The 4333-nt window shown below is 41.6% G+C and overlaps 1 protein-coding gene across 2 annotated transcripts in view; it reads left to right on the top strand.

Annotated features, from left to right (window-relative positions):
- Positions 1–4333, top strand: part of FMN1 (formin 1) — a 398649-nt gene that overhangs the window by 272735 nt on the left and 121581 nt on the right. For both annotated transcript variants that reach the window (XM_015557593.1, XM_006778123.2), the window contains one exon: positions 1366–1486. In XM_015557593.1, the coding sequence (XP_015413079.1) occupies positions 1366–1486 (121 nt within the window). The remainder of the gene's footprint in view (positions 1–1365; positions 1487–4333) is intronic.

Here is a 4333-nt window from a genome sequence, read left to right as displayed (position 1 = left end):
TGAAGGTACATATTTCCCAGAGCAGAGTTTTGTAGCTCTTCTGTGATGTTTCCAAACAGAATTTATTGAGAGGCCAGAGGTTACATTCTATATGGAGACCAAGGCACAGTTCCTGCCTTCCTGTCTAGTGGGGAAGACTACAAGCTAACAGGCAATTTGTAAATTAATGTTGGTAAGTCCTGTGAGAATGGTAAATACCAGGGGCTCTTGGAAACACCAAGAGTTGGTTGCTGGGACTTAGGGGGAATCTTTGAGGAAGTGATGTCTGTTTTGATATTTGAAAGATGAGTATGAATAAGGTATGAGGACGTTCTGGGCAAGGGTTGGAAAAAGGGACAGTTTCATATAAGTTTTACAAAAGCCTAGAGGCAAGAGACCATGACCTGACCTATTATTTTAAGAAAGTTTGAGGAAGGGAGTTAGAAATAAGGAGAAGGTAGAAATAAGGCTGGAGATGTAGACAGAGGCCAGATCATAAAGTGCCTTATAAAGCAGTTTTAGAGTCTGGAACCAGTCCTAATAGCAGTAGGAAAGATGGAATGTGAAGGAAAGCTGGCAAAGTGGCCTATGTGGAGAGACCTGAGGATTGTCTGAGATGAGCAAGATATGAAGCTACATTAAACAACCCAGAAGAAGCCGGATAGACTGGAAAAGAAATTTGAGGCTCAGTTTATCTTTCAATGTGCCTGATGAATGTTTTGTCCCTCAAGAAGTTTCTCAGCTCAGGCGCTCTTTGAGGGATAGTTGTGGGGCTTGTCAAAAACTATACCCAGTCATGCCCACGTTAAATATGTGGTAAGAGTAGCCAAACAACATTTGGAAAATTTTTACAAATATGAATTCAATCCTCCCCCAACACACACACATGTGTGCATGCGTGCTTTAAGGTTCAGAGGAAGGTAGGTAAAGGCGTAAGGCAGGGTGATTGTTTCTTCCATTGAAGTGCTGCCTTACTCAGTACCTTCCAATTCACACCCATTGACATACCTCAACGCTGAGTTCTCTAATTGCTACCATGTGCAACCCAAACAGGGACTTTTAATTTAAATACTTTCATGTGTTCCTCCTATGCCCTTTTCCACGGACATAGAGTGCCCAAGATCAGGACATACCTGACAATTTTCTCTTTCATTCATGAGGCAAAATGGAACCTCACCCATGCCATAGCCAATCTAAATGCCAGTATGAGCAAAAAGATGTTGTGAAATACACCAAAGCACTTCAAAGTAACCAGTCCAAACTGAGGAACCCCGGAGGAGTGTTGCTGCAATGTTTATTCAAACATTCAATAAGAAATGCTTTGGAATTTCAACTGAAAGTGACAATTGGGAAGTATAATGTGCTTTTCTCCACTATATCTTTTAGGAAGCAGGAACAGAAAAGAGCATTTTCCCCCTGCCTGAACCACAAGATTTCTTTCTGGCTTCCCAAGTCAAGTTTGAAGACCTCATCAAAGACTTGAGAAAACTGAAGAGGCAACTGGAAGGTAACAGGAACTATTCCGTTATGATAATAGCTAAGAGTTTTAAAAAATGATTTAAGAGGATTACTTGTGTGTGGCTCATTGAATGGAATGGGTACAGAGTTCAGCTGTGGTATGCTACAGCTCTCACAAAGCGTTCCATCACTAGGCACTTTTTGGAGGCACTGGACTTACATATGTCTCTCTCTTTTACTGTGGTAGTTAGTACTTGTTATATCTACATCTTGTTTTATCTACATTTCCCAACATATAATAGGTATAATTTTAATAATAATAATATTAACAGCCTAAACCCTTTACTGGATGCTTACTGTGGTTTCATATAATTCTTATAACAAACCTAAAAGCAGGAACTATACTAACTTTCTTTTTACAGATAAGAAAAATGAGGCTTAGAGAAGTTATGTTCACGCAGGCGATGCAAAACAGATTTACTGAATTCTATCTGATTAAAACTCATGCATTTTCTAAACAAGTTTACTATGCTGCCTTCTCTCTCCCACTCCCTCTTCCATCCCTGCTCCCACACCCGCTCCCTCTTCTTGTCATACACACACACACACACACACACACACACACGCACATGCACACGCACACCCATGTTCCTATATATTTGGTTTATATATATGAGTCTAATAAGGATGGCAAGACATTCTATTTTAGTTTATTTTACATTTTTTAATTATTCAGAACAATATTCTGAAAGCCCTTTGGGCTTTTTTAAAAGGTGAAAATATGCTTCTCTTGGGCAGGAATTTTCCTTTGGCATTTCGAGAGTCTTGTGTTTTCACTGTGGAGACATCTCCTTGTCCAAGAATATAAATACTTGCGCTGGAGCTTGTGTAGCTCCAACTGAAGAGCTCTGTGGAGGATTTAGGGAGCGTGTTAATGTGGAAATGGAGCCCAGAGTGCCAAAAGGCGAGCTTGAGGAAATGAAGAGCTTGAACCAGGAATATTTTTACACTAAGACATAAAATAAACATTCAAAAAATGTTTATTGTGAAAGAGTGCTCAGAAACCCAAGTCTTAGACAGAGAACAGCTTGGAACTGGAAGTGAAGGGGCAAGGTCTGCTCGGAGTGTCAGGGAAAGCCATTTGTTTTTACTTTGGGCATAAACTTGCTTAAATAAGGACGGTGGTTACAAGTGAATATTTTTACCTTGTAAATTATTTTTAAAGGAACATGTGGACATTTCCCCCCTCCTGTTGATGTGGTTGAGAGCATGAATTCAACCAAATGAATGCTTTGTTCAGGAATGCGATATGTGGACTTGTGGTTATTCTATTCCCTTTCCTAAAAAACAAACAAACAAACAAACAAACAAAAACAAAATAAAAATGACAGTTTTGTTCTTGTATAACATGAGGAGCTTGATTCTTACTTGAGTAAAGCTGAGTAAGCCATCATGGAGTAGTTTCCTCTGTCCCTCTCCAGGGGTGGAATTAGGGCCCAAGCCAGTCCCCAGGATGGCTGCAGGTGAGCAGTAGCAGCCAGCGAAGACCCATGTTTGTTCACTCCTTGGCTGCCTTTGAATGCCCATCCCCCCAGCTCATGGCCCCTTTAACACCCTGGGTCTGCTTGCTCCTCTTGTCTTTTGAACAGAAGCCTGATCTGTGTGTGTTCTTTCCTCTTCCCCGGCCTTCCTTCCAGGGACTTCCTCTTTTGGGCATCCTGGCTCGGCCACCTCCCTTGGACGCTCCAGTGTGTTAGATGATAAGTAACAAAAGGGATGAGAAGAGTGAATTAGGAAGACAGTGGACAGGCAAGGGTTCCCCCAAAGCTCCCCACTTTGGTGTATCTTACTTTTTCTAGGGAAATCCTAGCTGTCACTGCAGATCTCAGTACTCAACTGACACTTTTCTCCGTCAATTTTAAGGAGATATCAAACTTCTGCAGCTGGAAGGGCTGCCCTAGGAAGGAAAACTGATCATCACAGTTATTTTTCTTCTTTGTATTGGACTTCACCAAGGAAGTACCATAAAGGCGGTTGAGGAAACTGGGACTCCCCCACACACATTGAATATTTAAACAAAAAAATCCCTGCTAATCTTTAGGGATGCCAGTGTTTTTAACACATGAAAGGTACCTAGTAAATATTTAAAGAAAATACAGACCTTTGGTTCTCTAATGAATTTCTTTTTCTTCCAAATACCATCTGGCAAGATGGCCAGAGTCGTGGCGGTCCGTTTCATCTCCCGTCCCCATTCAGGTTTCACCGCCTTTTCCATAAGGCCTTGGTGTGAGCCTAGATTGAATGTTTAATTGAAGAGGACATAATTTTCACACATACAGCAAAGATTTGATGAGGCTTTGAGGTTTATTGTAGCCATTAAAATGTCGTGGCTGCTGGCAAAACCCCAGAAAATGTCTAAAGCTAAACCAGATGTGATTAGCAAATTTCAAGAAGTCTCAGGCCCCCGTTCTCCCGGCAGTCATGGCCCTTTAGAAGAAATTTGTTTTGAGTAGCCTGAACCACACCTTAACAATAGGATGAGAATGAAACTAGGGTTGTTGGCTGTACAAATGTCACTGATATAAGTAGAGGTTTTCAATACGCACCTTCCATAGAGACAAGAACTTTGCATAGCACTCTAATGTAGGTAAACACAGCAAGGAATTGATGATAATAGTATCAACTTCAGTTTGTTGCATCTACACTAATAAAAGAGAAACATGGTAATTGGCGTATGACCGCTACCCTTCCCATTGGCTAATCAGCAAGATATGCAAATTAACTGACAGCCAAGATGGTGGCCGGCAGCCAGGCAGCTTGAAGCTAACATGAGGCTTGCTTGCCTCAGTGACGGAGGAAACCAACGTTCCCCGTTCCCCGCCTGCGGCTGAAGGCC

This window comes from Myotis davidii, unplaced genomic scaffold, assembly GCF_000327345.1.
Source record: "Myotis davidii unplaced genomic scaffold, ASM32734v1 scaffold46, whole genome shotgun sequence".
NCBI classification, from domain to species: Eukaryota; Metazoa; Chordata; class Mammalia; order Chiroptera; family Vespertilionidae; genus Myotis; species Myotis davidii.
The sequence above is the reverse complement of the archived record's forward strand: the minus strand, read 5'-3'. Positions and strand labels throughout refer to the sequence as shown.